This window comes from Siphateles boraxobius, unplaced genomic scaffold, assembly GCF_051911475.1.
Source record: "Siphateles boraxobius isolate OS27281-9 unplaced genomic scaffold, OSU_SipBor_1 50, whole genome shotgun sequence".
Lineage (NCBI taxonomy): Eukaryota > Metazoa > Chordata > Actinopteri > Cypriniformes > Leuciscidae > Siphateles > Siphateles boraxobius.
This window is the reverse complement of record NW_027509142.1, coordinates 1,085,287-1,100,796: the sequence shown is the minus strand read 5'-3', so window position 1 is coordinate 1,100,796 and position 15,510 is coordinate 1,085,287. Positions and strand designations below refer to the sequence as shown.

Genomic DNA, 15,510 nt, shown 5'->3' with positions numbered 1-15,510 from the left:
TTTTAGGTATTTGACCCTCGTGGAGTCGCTGCCCACATATGGAGTGCATTATTATGAAGTGAAGGTAAAAACTATATGCAAAGCATAAAGATTTGACTAATTGTCATGCTCTTTTATTCATGGGTTATAGTCTTACAACTGATAAAAGAAGTATTTACAGGTTATATATATATATATATATATATATATATATATATATATATATATATATATATATAATTACAATTAATTGATTATCAATAAATTAATTCTAAATTAATTATTATCGCTACTAAATAAAATAATTTTCAAAATATAAACCTGTAAATACAAGATATCAGACACAATAAAACACAATAAAAACTCAGAATACATTTAATTTTATATAATTGGATTGGACTCTGTACTGCCTACTGTTGATAGACATCAAACAATATTGAATTACACCCAGGACCAAGTTTATGTAAATGTGTGATAATCTATAGAGTGATGCAGGTATGACGTCAGAACCCATAAGAATAATTTCGGGTTTTATCATGGGGTTTTTCGAGTTATGTGTAAAATAATTGGTAAACAAACTTGATGATACTTGGCCGTTTTGTTCTACAAAGTAAACTGCACACACTCATACAGAAAAAGTGAATTTTGAAGCAGAGATCTTCATTTTTGGAAACGCATCTTTCTTATAAGTAACTAGATAATAACGTTTCCCCACTCGGTTTAATAGGCATTTTTGTTACTTTTGGTGGCATTTTGCTCCAAGTCATAAATCATACTTTTTTGTGTGATTGGACTAAATCCATTTAGTGTAAATTTATAAACATTTCAGTATTTAATAATATTAATATTTATAAATATATTTATTTATTTAATAAAAGAAGATCTCTGAAAGGCATCAGTCTTGTGAAACTAATAGATTTTTTTTCTCGTCTCCTAGGATAAGCAAGGTATGCCATGGTGGCTGGGCATCAGCTATAAAGGCATTGGACAGTATGACCAACAGGATAAAGTAAAACCCCGAAAGGTAAGTTGTGTTTTCCTGCCTCTGGGCATTGGAGAAATATGCGTTGTATAAATATAATCCTGAGTCATTGCACAGAGCTCAATATCCTGTCAAATCAGGCTTTGATTTCCCCAGATGTGACTCATAGCATGTCGGCACTTGCATTCATATTTTATTTGCACTTGAGACCACTATGATGATATGGAAATTAGGTGTTACATTCAACACATACAGTCTATACAGGACGTCTGCTTGTGTTACACAACAGAGAACTGCTTATGAAACACACAGGTAGTAAAGCACACTTTGTACTTGTGTGTGTGTTGCTTGATTTAGTTGGGTAATATACAAAATTAGAGAACAACAGGAAATTATCGGATAGAGATTATGGCACACGGATAATTGTAATGTCAGGTGGTTCAGAAACAATAGAGAGCTGGATCCAAATGCAGGTAGATAACATTTATTAGTATTAGATATCAAAATCATAAACCATGTAATACATGCAAACAAGTGATGTTCGGTTCTTGAACAATCATTCTTTTGAGCCGGTTCATAGGAAGTAACTGGTTCAGCCGGTTCATTAATCGAACTGAATCGAACTCTAGTTGCGGGTTGATGACGGAAGACGCACAAGCCAAAGTAGTACGTCCGTCTCAAAAAGTACCGAATTAGGTTCAACCAACTGTCAAATTTTTTCGAGTCTGATGAGTGAGTTGGAAAAATTATGCAAGCCTGAGGTACGTACTAGAAATATGCTTATTATGACTACTGTTATTAAAATAAAATGTATTTAAACCTGAAAAACCTATCTGTCGAGAGATGTCTATAAATAGTACTATAGTTTATTGTGCATTCAGATTATATTTTAAGTTGTTAAGCGAAATCAAGGAGTTTAAAAGACTGGTTTATTCATTCTAGGCTATATACTGTACTTAAGACATGTAGAACATGTCCGCGTTTATGCATGTCTGTAATATGTGCTGTATGTAGCCAAACTTTTACGAATCTTATCCAAGATGTAGGCTACTAAATTTTGGTTTGTCGTATCCAACATAAAAGATCCTGCGATTTAACCACAAATAGCCAACCATTAACTTGAATGAAAGGTAATAATCTGCAATATGCGTTCACACAGATAACTTTTTCTTTTAATGTTTCAATATGCATTGACCCAAATTACTTTATTTTAATGTTTCTTTGATAAAACATGGCACTGAGTTGTTAGAAAATAAATGCATAGTGTCATAATTGCTTAATGATGTAAGGAACCGATGAAACGGGTTTTGACAAGGACTTGACATCACTAATACAAACCATGACAGAGTCCAAGACACAGACAAACAGGGTAACGGGCAGGAGATCAAGACCATTAACCATTACCCTAGAAATGCAGTGTGACACTATCAAGCCTTCGCAAAAAGAGGGAGAGAAAACACAGGGCTTATATACGTTAAAGTAGAACTCCGGTCAATTTTAACATTGAGCTAATTTTTTTTGTAAATTTGGAGTGCTGTCAGTACAGAGAACAGCGACAAAAATTACAAGTGTACAGCCATGTGAGTGATTTAATTCAGAGTGAACACGGTGAATCTGACTGCAGTAGATGTGAAAGATATGAATAAAAGTGATGTTAATTCAGCCAGCTCACATTCCTGTATTTACTTCCTGTTTTCGGTCGAAGTCCACAGTAGTCGATTGTCGAGTTGCCGATTGTCGACTCGACAATCGACTACCGTGGACTTCGACCGAAAACTTTTATTCATAACTTTCACATCTACTGCAGTCAGATTCACCGTGTTCAGTCTGAATAAATTCACTCACATGGCTGTGCACTTGTAATGACACATTTAAAACCTGCCCCATTTAAGTCAACATGGTGCAAATTTTAAAAAGAGGGTAACACGGTGTAGACAACACCGATTTTTGTCGTTGTTCTCTGTACTGACAGCACTCTAAATTTAATAAAAAAATTAGCTCAATGTTAAAATTGATCGGAGTTCTCCTTTAACAAGCTAATGAGACACAGGTGGATGTAATCACACAATAATGAGTATGCCGGTGGCGGCTGGTAGGTGTGACAATTATATACACATTACACACATGACATTATGAATTGAACAATTGGTTTAGTAATCTCCAGCGGGGTTAGAACAGGTGGAGCAGTGACCCAACCTGAGTGAGAGTCCTCCACCCTGAGCTGTAGATCAGTTTCACTCCTGAATCTCAGCAAGGAGGAGAGCCGCTCCGATCCGGAGACGCTTCAGTCCCGTGAGGAGCTGCTCTGGCATCTGAGTGATGTCATGAGCAAGGCTGGGCCGAGACCGCATGCCTGAAGCTTCTGTAGGAAACTTGATGAGACAAGTCAGGCTGTGCGAGTAAAGACAGCTTCAGCAGAGTAGACGTAACATAATGAAGAGGCTCAGGATTTGATTAACATCATTTAACCTTCCGAACCATCCGGTAAGAGGCTCTAAAAGCTGGATAATTCAATTTCACATGTGAAGTCTTGAGAGTTAAAACTAGAGAATGTTCTTGTCGGAAACCTGCAGACGCCTTCGCTGAAATGTTGTGATGACGTATAGCATTGAAGATGAAAGTGTTTATACTGTGTGTTAACTGTATGTTTTTTTCCTTCAGCAACCATACGCCTACTGCTTTTAATGAGAGAATAACCATACATTTTTTTACTGTACTTAGCATTCAAAAGTTTGGGGTCAGTAAGATTTTTTTTTTTAAGAAATTATTATGTTTGTCAGCAATGACTGAATTTATCAAATGTAACTAAAGACATTTATACTGTAACAAAATATTTTAATTGAAAAAAGAAATGCTGCAACTCAACTCTTTTCAACATTGATACTTATCAGAAATGTTTCTTGATCAGCATATCAGAATGATTTATGAAGGATCATGTGACACTGAAGACTGGAGTAATGATGCTGAAAATTCAGCTTTGATCACATGAATAAATTACATTTTAACCTATATACACATAGGAAACAATTATTTTAAATTGTAATAATATTTCACAATATTTCTGTATTTACTGTATTTATGATCAAATAAATAAATGCAGTATTAGAGACTTCTTTCTAAAACACTACAAAATATTACTGAACCCCAATATTTGAACGGTAGTGTATTTGTACTTAATATGATGGAATCATCTTGAGTGTGAATGTAGTTTTAATAATAGTTTAATAATAGTGTAATATTTCACTGAAAACTTAAAAATCTGTCATTGTTTACTCGCCTTCATCTCATTCCTGTATTTATTCCATGGCAGAAAAAAGAGGGTTTTTCCATTTCTTCATGCAGTTCATAGTGACCGTTTAATCAATATTTACTGATAATGTTGAAGTTTCCAACTGACTTTATTCAACCTTCATATTCTTTAACATAAAATCATAACTGAATGGAACAGAATATAAATGGAGGAATGCACTGGTTGAGTCATTTTCCAGTGAGGTGTATCGCTGAGAACACAGCCTGTCTACTGGAGCCCAGTCAAACTCTCACGTGTTGTTTTCACCTGCATTAGCTCTTCCAGTGGAAGCAGTTGGAGAACTTGTACTTCAGAGAGAAGAAGTTTGCAGTGGAGGTGAACGACCCTCACAGGTGAGTTTTGGAGACTGATCTTGGATCTGTGTGTGAGCATAAGAGAACTGGTTTCCACCTAATACAAACTACCGTTTAAATGTTTGGCAAATTAATAATGCTTCTTAATGTGATCAAGTTGGTATTATAATGAGCTTACAAAAGGTTAGTGACTGTTTATTAAAAATGTGTCTTGGCATGCATTGAGTTAGTTGCTATTTTCTGCAGTGTGTGAGTGTTTTGCAGTTTCCTCTGTGAGAGTGTATAGTCATCATGCTGGTTGTGTGTGTGGTGTGTGTCTATCTCCTTGTAGGCGAACGGTGACTAAGCGGACTTTTGGCCAGACAGGACTTGTGATCCACACTTGGTATGCCAGTCACTCATTGATCAAAACCATCTGGGTCATGGCCATCAGCCAACACCAGTTCTACCTGAACAGAAAACAGAGCAAAGTAAGTCACCGTACACACATGACTGTAGATTGCTCATATAAGTACACTAGGTCATACAGATTGATGAGATTCAAGGCACCCAAATGCAAAAAGTTACAGCAGGTGTTACACCATTCCTAAATAATGAAACATTTCCTAGTCTTAATAATAGTCGCTCTATACCCACTGTCTTGTTAAATCACAGCAAAGGTGTGTGTGTGTAAGTGTGATTCATAAGTCAAGGGGGCCCTATTTTAACGATCTAAGCGCATGGTCTAAAGCGCAGGGCGCAAGTTCACTTAGGGCGTGTCCGAATGCACTTTTGCTAGTTTAACGACGGGAAAAATTGTCAGCGCTCCCAGCGCATGGTCTAAAGGTGTTGTCCCTATTCTCTTAATGTGTAAGAGGGGTGTTTTGGGCTTTACGTGCAATCAGAGTCTCATCTCCCATTCCCTTTAAAAGCCAGTTGCGCTCGCGCCATGGCAGATTCGCTATTTACATAGAGGGATTTGGAAGCGGAAAAACCGAACGCTTCTCCAGAAAGGAACCGGATCTGCTCATGCGCGAGATTAAAGTGCCCAAGCAGACCATCTACGGGACAAGCCGGACTCACCATATCTTTATGTACACAATAATAATCTTTTACATTGTAATCCTTTTATTTTTAATATTTGATATGTTTGTGTGCTGTTGCGCGTCCCTGTGTGTAATAAGCAGTGTGTGTGTGTAATAAGCAGAGTGTGTGTGTATTAAGCAGAGTGTACGCACGTTGTGGACATATTGGTGCACATTACTAACGTGTTCTTTAATTAACAATGAAAATATTGCGCCTTTGACTTTAGACCAGGTTTCAGTTGGTCAATGGCACAGTCTATTTCAGTCACCTCAAAATAGCAACGTACCAACACCTCGTTTTCAGAACAGCAGCCCACGGCAGCACAAATGGGCGCAAATTCTTTTCCTATTTAAACAAAGTGGCGCAGGAAATAAAAATGAACATAAATAAAATAAAAACTGCGTCAGGCTGAAACTAGCAAAAGACACTTGCGTTGCGCTTGGTGCTGCATTGCACCGGGTGTATGATAGGGCCCTAAGTGTTTTAAGTATTTAGTGTTTATTTTAGTCAGGTATCCCGGTATATTTTTCTGTTGATATGAAAAATCGGGTATATTTAGCATTATAACGGGTGAATTATGTTTATAATGTATATTACAATGTTATGATGAACTATGTCTTTCTCCACTTACGTTCTGAGTTGTTCAAAGCGTTTGTAAGGATGCTGATTGTTAGAAGGCAGCTGTCTGATTCTGAGATGGCGAATGGGAACATGATTCATCTAACATTAGCAACACATTATTAGCTGTTTGATTACATAGTGAAGCAGAAGGCTAATCAAATTAATTACAGTTATGTGTCCGACGTAGAGAGCGATACATAAAACCCATTACCATTCTGATGCATGGACTTGTAGATGAGCCTGTATAATTCACTCTGCCACTTCTTCTGAATCACTTTCTGGTTCAAACATACTGTATATGGCTGAACTAAACCAGTATTTCCACTTGCCATTGTGCAGCGTTTACTACAGTAAAGTTGACCGGGTGGATCAGGCAGTCCAAGCTGATGTGAGTGAGTGGAAGCGGGGCTAATTTGCATATTTTCATGGGAATGTGTATACTTAATGAAGTTACATTCAAGCTATTTTAAGACATGAAGACATTGAAAAAACGTTTACATGTGTGATCAAAGATGAGTTTTAAGGGATACAATTATTGACTACAGGGGAACTTTAACAATCAGAATATAACTTTGAACAAACACTCTATTAACATTACTAGAATAATGTTTGTTCAAAACTTTGATAGAACCTTGCCAGAGCATTCCCTGTTAGCTGGGAACCCATAGGAAATAAAGAGCACAAATGAGTTTTTGTGTTTTTTAAATATTTCAATATCCTAATTCCTTTATATATTATTTAACAGGCAAAAATCACCACAGCCCGCAGTTTAGGAGACATCGCAACTGACCTGACAGAGAACGGAGCATCAAAGATGAACAAACTGAGCGCAGCGGTGAAAAACCAGCTCATCATGGCCAGCAACGGGAGTCTGGTCTCAACAGGTACATGAGCTCTCGTCTCACCCTCAGGATAAGAACTGCTCCTTTAGAAACCTCTGTTTATCCACACGTCATGTTCACTTACTTCGCCGTTCTTCTCGGATGGCTTCTCTTCCTCGTATTTGTGTTGCTTCTTCTCAAGCTTCGTTGTAGATGTAGTGAAATATCATTGAAGTTCATGCGCTTTAAACAGTCTTGACGTGATATTTTCTTTTATTACCTGTCATTATGAACGCGTTCATTATTTTATGCCTTATTTCACAGGTTCGGCTGACTCAGAAATGAATGACGACCAGAAAAAAGAGAAACTTGCAGAGTTGAGAAAGAAAGAGAGAGAGATCCAGGATATACTTACCCAAAAACTGACGGAGCTGAAGGAAATTTGTCTGCGAGAGGCTGTAAGAGCAAACAAAAGTATTTTTTTCCTTTTTGAATGTGTTGTAATCACACTGAAAAACATCCGGTCTAATAAATAAATAAATAGTCCATATAATATGTACTGTTATATATATATATTCAATGTTGGCGTTACTTATTTGATAAAGTCACTCAGGTATTTTGTAGTAAATTTAAAAGTAATGCGTTACTTTACTAGTTACTTGAAAAAGTATTCTGATTACTTGTACGTTACCCCAACACTGATTATATTGCATTTGCACAGCAAATATATTGTTTTCCACAGTGAAACAATGATTAATTTGTACAAATTACAATACTTTATTCTAAATGTTTGTATCATTACCGATTGGCTGACTATGTATTATCCCTAATATATTATTTTAGAGAAAATCATTCATTTTGATGATGTTCAGAGTCTGTCAAAAAACATGTTTGGTTAATATTTCACCCCACAATTCTATAAATATCGTTCAGAAGTTTAAGCTTAATAAGATTTTTTTTTTGTAAGAAATTAATATTTTTATTCAGCAAGGATGCATTAAATTGATCTAAAGTGACAGTACAGAAACATTTCCATTTCAAATAAATGCTGTTCTTTTGAACTTTCTATTCATCAAAGAATCCTGAAAAATGTATCAGTTTTCACAGAAATATTAATCGGCGTAACTGTTTTCAACATTCATAACAATCATAAATGTTTCATAAGCATAAGATCATCATATTAGAATGATTACTGAAGGATCATGTGACACTGAAGACTGGAGTAATGATGCTGAAAATTCAGCTTTGATCACAGGAATAAATGACATTTTACAATTTATTACAACAGAAAACATATATTTTAAATTGTAATAATATTTCACAATATTACTGTTTTTACTGTTTGTTTGTTTTTATCTTACCAACCTCAATTTCTTTTTGAGGATTTCAGCCCAACTAGATTCAAAGCACCTGGACACATTACCGTAATGAGAATGATATTTTTGGGCATTGCTGTAATGTGAGGGAAAAATAATTTTGCTTCTAAAATTGGTTCCATTGTCTTTAAATAAAATATTATGTATTATACTAAAATTTTGGGGTGAAATATGACCCACACATGTTCTTTGTGACTTTTGGCTGTTTACAGTATGTTTGATCTGTGTTTTTCAGCAACTCACTGGCAAACTCCCAAAAGAGTATCCCATCATCAAAGGCGAAACTCCTCCTCATGTTCGGAGGAGAGTCGGCACGGCTTTCAAATTGGATGACCTTTTCCCATATAATGAGGTTAGTGTGAAACATTGCCACACAACAATGTTGCCAAGTAGAGGACTGAATAAAATATTAGACACTGGGGGTTTGGCTCTATTGCTCTGAGGCTGTCCTGACCTGGCCAAATGCCAACATGCCGTTTCTTCTGAAATGACTGAACTTATTCAAGCATTTTTCCATTATAACCTGCAAGATTTTAGCTGCCAAATATCTCCAGCATGTGGCCTTGTATTGGAGCTCAAACTTGGAAAACAGCCACTTGTTTTGGACAAAGAGTTCTGTTTATTGATTGGTGGTTTCAACCACAGGTTCTGATCAAGAAAAAACCCAGATTGTGTTTGTTTTAGATTGTGGTCTAAGAGATCATGAAATGTGAAACGGCATGGCTTCTATTAGCATTGAGGCTATCTACATGCTAGTATACTTGTAAAAGTTGACTAAACAAACAGTTGCATTTCGGAAAACAAACTACAGATATTGATGACTCGTCTCACTAGTACCGACAGGCGTATTTACATTTCTGGACAGATTTATGAATAGAATGCAAATTAAACTACATCTCAGTTTTCTCTTGATTGACAATCTTTCTACCCAGGATCCATACCTCAGAAATTTGGAGAGCCGTTTTGCGCTGCAGCAAAAAATCGTGGAAGCGGCCAAGAAGCTCGCTGCCGACCCTGACATCTCTAAATTAGTGAGGAAAAAAAGGAGGAGGAACTGTCTGGACGCCATGCAAAAATTGCAGGAGATTGAAGATGAAATGAACCAGTACAGACTGAAGAAAGGACAGAAACCCACACAGAGAGCTTCTGTGATCATAGCCGGTATGTAAGACAGATGTCCACTGAAGGGGCTCATCGCTGGACCCTGCCATGCTTAAAAACAACTAGACTTTTAAAACAAAATTCTCACATGCCTCAAAAATCTTTAGACCTGATCTTTAGTCATATCATTAATGTCATCTTTATTTAGAATGCTTTCAACACTTTATACTTTGCCAGAAGGAAGCGTGCTTATTTTATTAAATGTGCACTTATAGTGTATTCAAATATTAAAAGTATATTTTTAAGTAACTGTACTTGCAGATAATATTAAAATCTAAAAGGCCACTTAAGCATAATACAAATACACATTATGCATCTAATCTCACTTTATTAAACAGTGTATTTGCTGCTGACCTTAGATGACCCAATTCAACCATACTAATAAGCAAAAATTACTTTAGAATAAACATCCCGTTTGTGTTTAGTTTTTGGTTTTATTGCTGAAGTAAGAGTGTTGAACGTTTTCCTATGTCCTATTCTTCTGTGATCCAGATTGGCAGCACAGCTAAAAGGTTTGTTTGAGCTAACTGAATCTGCATTTCCTTCAGCCTGAGGCTTATTCATCTCACTTCTGGTGTGAAAGGGCCTTTACATTTGGCAAAAAATATAACTTTTGTTGTTGTTAATAAACAAGTAATCCCAGCCCAGGTGAGAAAAAGTAACGCAAAAGTAATGTAATGCATTACTTTCCATAAATAGCAATTAAGTAACACACTTAGTTACTTTTTTGTGGAGTAATGCAATATTGTAAGAAATCGAAAGTAACTTTTAAAAGTAACTTTTCCCAACACTGTTCTTAATACACTTTAATGTAAAAGTAAACATTTTAGTTTGAAGTGCGTTTTAAAGTATTGTTTTAATAATGTTTTGTTGTGCTTTAAAGAAATAAACTTAGTTTGTAGCATAACTTGCATTTAAAGTTAACGTATTTTAAATAAACTGAATTGCAACTTGTAATGTGCAATAACAAATATATTTAAATACATGATATATAAGTTTCAATAGAAATTCCGTTATTACGTTATATTTTGTTTTACCATAAATGCTTATCAGTGCATTCGGCAGTACACTTTAACCATATTTCAAACACAATAGAAGTAATTATGAAATTACATATGGAGATTTACTTACAGTTATAGTAATAACTATAAATTGTGCATAATTACATGCAACTAACCCCAAACCAAACCCTAATCCTTACCCTATAGTAAGTACATGTAGTTAATTAATGTACTTATATGCATACAATAATACAAGATGTTACACTTTATTTTAAGGTGTCTTTGTTACGCTGTAATTATACATTTAAGTACTGATTAATATTAAGAAACTACATGTACTATAGGATTAGGGTTTGGTTCTGTTTAGGGCTTGTTTCATGTAACTATGCACAATTTATAGTTATTACTTTAGTAACTACATGTAACGTGTATCAATGACACTGCAAAATAGTGTTAGCAAATAATGTATAATGTGTAACTTACATTTTGAATCAGATTGAAATGAAATGTCCTGCCGTATAAAACTAGCTGAAGTGGTTTGTAGACTGATCAAATGCTCAGAAATGTAGTCCATCTGACGGAAGCCATTAAAGTAAGAGAATCTAAAAGATACACACGGACAGAAATACAGCAAAAACACGCAAGAGACTATAAAACAAAGTACCACTGCAATTTTACAGTGACTACGAATGTACCTTATGCAATCATATTTCATATATCACATATGTTTATTAGGCTGTGAATTTAACATGTTAATTTAATGTGATTCATTAAAAAAAATAGAGCTTAATTACCAATGAATCAAATAACAATATATGCAATATAATTGATTAGCCATCATGAATTTAATCAGGGTCAACCAAACATTTATTTAAATTAACAGAATGTAGCGTTTCATTAACATCCTATAATTTCTCTTTCTTCCATAGATGAACTGGCTCAGTCTGAGTGCAGCTCCCTGTGTGATAGTCTTCCTCTAGATGACGGTAATGACATCAATTATGAAACCACTATCAGCTCTCTGATTATGTAATTAAGACACAACTCACTAGCTCAATGCCTGTGCTTCTTCCTCAGCATTGTTCCCTACTGTAGACACTGAGTCATGCACATTAACACTCATAATAGATAATTTATGATGCACAACCAACAGTAAATATACATAATATTATTCGAACCGGATGCAACCAAATGTAGTTGAGCAGAAAAGCACAGCAGTCAAAAGCCATGTTTGTGTCTTCAGAAGATGACAGCCAGAGGCCGCGATCTCGCTCCGTCCAGTGTTCCCCTTGTCTAAGTCCTCCTCTGTCCTCGTCCGGCCTGGAGTACGACCCCGAGAGACGATCCTCAGCCAGCGACACACACCACGACAGACCTCTTAACAGGTGTGACTACTCACTGTACCTAATGATCTACTGGGCTGGGATCACAACAAAACCCTCAAGAAAGTTATTGCTCCCAAAAAAGACATAAAAGCCCCATACTTAAGTATTTATAACTCCCATTATATTTTCCAAGTCTCCTAAGAAAGCTTTGTGTGACATCAAACCTAGCATATAGTGTCACAGAAAAATAACGTTTAGTTGTCCTCACGCAAAAACATTATTTCTAATGTTTTGTCTTTTGATTTTGGGGTGAAAGATTACCCAGACATGTTCTCTTTCATCAGTAATATTCCTCTGTCTGTTTGAATTCAGATTGGATCATGAGGTCCAAGTGCCAGGACATTATTACACCCCCCGAGAGGTGTTCTCTGCCCAAAGCAGTCCGTGTAAAACTTTACCCAGAATGCTGAAGAACCCCCGCAGCTTACCGCAAACCCCCGTCATGCCCCGTAACGCCTACAGCAGCAGCCAACTCAGGCAAGTTGACTTGGTTCAGTAGCAACCACTACTTACAATTTCTTTATAAATTGTACAAATCTAGTTGGTCTTGTGGTTTTTATGTTTCTGATGTAAGTAGTTTATTCAGTGCACTCCCTTTCACCAAAACAAACAAGACATGTTTATCTGCGTCCTGTAGGTTGGACGGTCACATCCGTGGTTTCCGACACCGCAGCGGTAGTTTGGAGTCTCAGTCACAACTTCTCCACTCTCAATGCGCAAACAAGTCGGTGTTCCCGCTGTCTCCTTCACGGCGTAGCAACAGCACTGAGGTGTTGGATGACTGCTCGTCCTATACCAGCATGTCCAGCATGGACTACTGCCTTCCTTCCTCGGCCACTCCTCCCTTCCGCACACTAGACTCACAATCCCACGACTACCGGCTCCACCGCAAAGTGGAGATCTACGGCAATACGGGCAGCATGCCCAACTTGGTCCCTCAGAACTCCAGCTGTTATGGCCACCAGCAGAATCACTACGGACCGACTGCCTACTACGTGACTGGATATCCCGGCTTCGAATATGAGCCTTGTTCTAACGGAGCTTACGTTTACGAAAGCGAACTCGAGGGGCACTATAACATCAACCCCACTTATCCGGCACATGGTTACCAGGGCCGTGGTCGAAACAGACATTATGGAATAGAGGGATCGGATAATTTGTCACAGAATCCATATGCAACTGTTAGGCCCCCTAGAGGAAGGCAGGGACCCTTGAATGAGGTGTTGACGAAGAACATGTACAAGGCTTTGGTGGCAGAGCATTTGAAGGGATGGTACAATCGCAGCGCTGGGCACAAGGACCCAGGTCCCTATCAGCTGGTGTACACCTACAAATATGACCGAGGTTCCCAGCACAGCCTAGGCTACCAGACTCTCCCCGCACCCTTTAGCCACTCCAGCCGAACCAACTCGTTCTCCTCAGGTGAGTACAGTTCCTCAACAACACAATGTAGACAAGGGGTTCTCAACTCTGCAGGAAAGTGGACCTTGAAGGCCAGAGTTTAGCTCCAACCTTGATAAAACGTACCTTCCTCTAAGGCCCTGGCTGTGTTCGAAATTGGCCCTATGCCTTCATACACTATTCGCTGATTTCACGCAGCCGCCATTTTGAAATCGAAAGCGAGGCTCCGTTGGGAAGAACCCCGGAAGTAAATATAAACAACAATGCCTTGGTCTATCAACCTGAAGCTGCTGCCGCGATTTACACTATTGGATGTTAATATCCAATATGGGATATGTATATAATCCGTTCCTGGTTCTTTTTTTTGTTTCTGAATTATATATGTATATTAAAAAAACATTTATAAATAAATTTCACTGTATATAGTCTAAAGTATGAAAGAAACGTGTGTACATTTTTAGAACAACTAATTTCTACATTAAACACAACAATACACCATCGCATTCGCGACTCTCCTATGATTAAAGGCGACACTTCCGGTTTTCTTCCCACCGCAGCCTCGCTTTCGATTTAAAAATAACAGCTGCGTGAAATCAGCGTATTCCCTACATTACTCCACTACTTCCAATCTCAGCAAAAGTGCACATCGAGGGTGTATATTGGCCGCAAAGGGGGCACTGATGAGCACCCTTCTGAAACCTAAAATGAGAAATGGGACACCCTACGGTCTTGTAAGTCCACAAGACCGCAAGTGTATTTGAAGTGTGCCATTTAGAAAAGGGCCTAACATTCTAGTTATATTGAAGACCTTGATTAGCTTGTTCAGGTGAGTTTGATCAAGGTTGAAGCTAAACTATGCAGGAAAGTGGATCTCGAGGACCAGAGTTTAGCTCCAACCTTGATCAAACTCATCCGCCTCTAACTTTCTAGTAGTCTTGAAGACCTGGATTAGCTTGTTCAGGTGTGTTTGATCATGCTTGGAGAAAAACCCTGCAGGAAAGTGGACCTCGAAGGCCAGATTTGAGAACCCCTGATGTAGACTATGGACAATATGAATCTTATGGGCAACAAAATTACAGGTTCTGGCTGTAAGCAATTGTAGGGCCCTGGTGGTTCTGGATCTTCTGCCCGCATCTGGGACAAAAGGCCCAGTTGTCTCCCGTTTTTGGCAGACCTGTTGTGGTGTAACAGAAATGATTACTTCCAAAGGAGCCAACAAATTTAAAAGGTCGACAAATTTAAAATTGATTTTTTTTGTTGAAAACTGTGCAGAGGAAATGGACCAACAAGATATAAGATATAGATTTGTTGTTGACTGCCAGAGCGAATCGAAAATCTAATAAACTTTGGCACTTAACTTGCCCTGCACCCATTGGTCTGATGAACATGAATGATACCTCAGCATGCGGCTTTTTGAGAAAATATGTGCTAGTTTCTAAATGATTGAACTTAGAATTGTCATCAGGTAGGCAATAAAATGGGCAGAAAGTCCTTTAGATTTGCATTGAATGAGTGAATCAAGTCAGGGGCCAGTTCCATAAACTTAGCCACAAGGCCTATATTCAGAATCAGAATCAGAAAGAGCTTTATTGCCAAGTGTGCTTGCACACACAAGGAATTTGTTTTGGTGCTGAGGCTTCCAGTGGACATATACAAATACAACAAGAAACATGAAACATAATACTACAAATTATAAGAATAAAGAATAAAAATATAAATATATGAGAATAAAAGTATCACAGTTGGGTTTAGTCAGAATAGACATTTTCAGATTTACAGATTATGAACATATATTTACAGTGTTTTGAATATTATAAATAAATAAATCTACATATAAGTATCACCTGAGTTGTAGGATATTGCACTAAACAGTGGGAGTATTGCACTTAAAGGCGTATGCCTTTGGAGGTGTGTTAACTATTCAGGAGGGAAATGGCCTGTGGGAAGAAACTGTTCCTGTGCCGAGATGTTCTTGTGGCCAGTGATCTGAGTCTCCGTCTTGACGGTAACAGTTCAAACAGGAGGTGTCCAGGGTGAGTGGAGTCTGTGATGATTTTACCTGCTCTCTTCCTCACTCTGGAAGAGTACAGGTCCTGGAGGGATGGCAGTGGGGCA

At 37.5% G+C, this 15,510-nt stretch overlaps 1 protein-coding gene across 5 annotated transcripts in view; it reads left to right on the top strand.

The window, feature by feature from the left end:
- The window catches only part of frmd4bb (FERM domain containing 4Bb), a 72,030-nt gene that overhangs the window by 45,502 nt on the left and 11,018 nt on the right, over positions 1-15,510 (top strand). For 3 of the 5 annotated variants that reach the window (XM_077204680.1, XM_077204681.1, XM_077204677.1), the window contains 12 exons: positions 7-64; positions 917-1,003; positions 4,527-4,603; positions 4,896-5,034; positions 6,996-7,134; positions 7,396-7,529; positions 8,683-8,799; positions 9,380-9,608; positions 11,539-11,595; positions 11,853-11,994; positions 12,307-12,471; positions 12,632-13,416. In XM_077204680.1, coding sequence (XP_077060795.1) covers positions 7-64; positions 917-1,003; positions 4,527-4,603; positions 4,896-5,034; positions 6,996-7,134; positions 7,396-7,529; positions 8,683-8,799; positions 9,380-9,608; positions 11,539-11,595; positions 11,853-11,994; positions 12,307-12,471; positions 12,632-13,416 — 2,129 coding nt within the window. The remainder of the gene's footprint in view (positions 1-6; positions 65-916; positions 1,004-4,526; positions 4,604-4,895; positions 5,035-6,995; positions 7,135-7,395; positions 7,530-8,682; positions 8,800-9,379; positions 9,609-11,538; positions 11,596-11,852; positions 11,995-12,306; positions 12,472-12,631; positions 13,417-15,510) is intronic. The other 2 variants (XM_077204682.1, XM_077204679.1) reach the window with 1 other exon arrangement.